This window comes from Rhincodon typus, chromosome 40, assembly GCF_021869965.1.
Source record: "Rhincodon typus isolate 14 chromosome 40, sRhiTyp1.1, whole genome shotgun sequence".
NCBI lineage: Eukaryota > Metazoa > Chordata > Chondrichthyes > Orectolobiformes > Rhincodontidae > Rhincodon > Rhincodon typus.
This window is the reverse complement of record NC_063371.1, coordinates 14,789,004-14,789,597: the sequence shown is the minus strand read 5'-3', so window position 1 is coordinate 14,789,597 and position 594 is coordinate 14,789,004. Positions and strand designations below refer to the sequence as shown.

At 49.7% G+C, this 594-nt stretch overlaps 1 protein-coding gene across 1 annotated transcript in view; it reads left to right on the top strand.

Annotated features, from left to right (window-relative positions):
- The first annotated feature begins 320 nt into the window (after nucleotides 1-320).
- The window catches only part of pbdc1 (polysaccharide biosynthesis domain containing 1), an 8,960-nt gene continuing 8,686 nt past the window's right edge, over nucleotides 321-594 (top strand). Inside the window, exon 1 of the mRNA XM_020519912.2 lies at nucleotides 321-527. Coding sequence (XP_020375501.1) covers nucleotides 507-527 — 21 coding nt within the window. The 5' untranslated portion in view covers nucleotides 321-506. The remainder of the gene's footprint in view (nucleotides 528-594) is intronic.

Sequence of the window (594 nt, the reverse complement as noted above, 5' to 3'; positions counted from 1 at the left end):
CCAAACAACCAAACAACCAACCAAACACCACCACCACAACAACAACAACAACAACAACAACAAACCCACAGCCTCCCTCCCTCCTTCCTCTTTCACCCTCAGCTCAGAGACATCCGGGACCCGCCGAAGCACCACGGGAAAAAAAACCCCAAAATAACACAGCAACAAATTTTCAAAAAGAAAAAAATGAAATAAAAAGTTCGGGAGCAGGAGCTGCCTGTGAGGGTCCGGGAGGCCGAGGGCGGAAAGTGCAACATGTCGCGGGGGAGGAAACTGTAACAAAAAAAATGCAACATTTGACCTTTGACCCCCCACAGACACACACAGACAGAGGGAGGGCTCCTTCCGGGATATACATGACCCACAATTTACAGCAAAACGTGATCAAATCAAACAAGAGACAAGCCGCTGGTTTATCTGGTGATTTTTATTTATTTGTTGGTGATTAAAAGGGGAATTGGCTGTGACCTTTGACCTGCCCGAGGACGGCAAGTAGCAGTAGCAGCATGGCTGGTCTGGGATCTCTGGTGAGTTACACACAGAGTCATGTTTCTCCTCTCTCAGCTACCCTTCCCCCCCGCCACCCCCCCGACC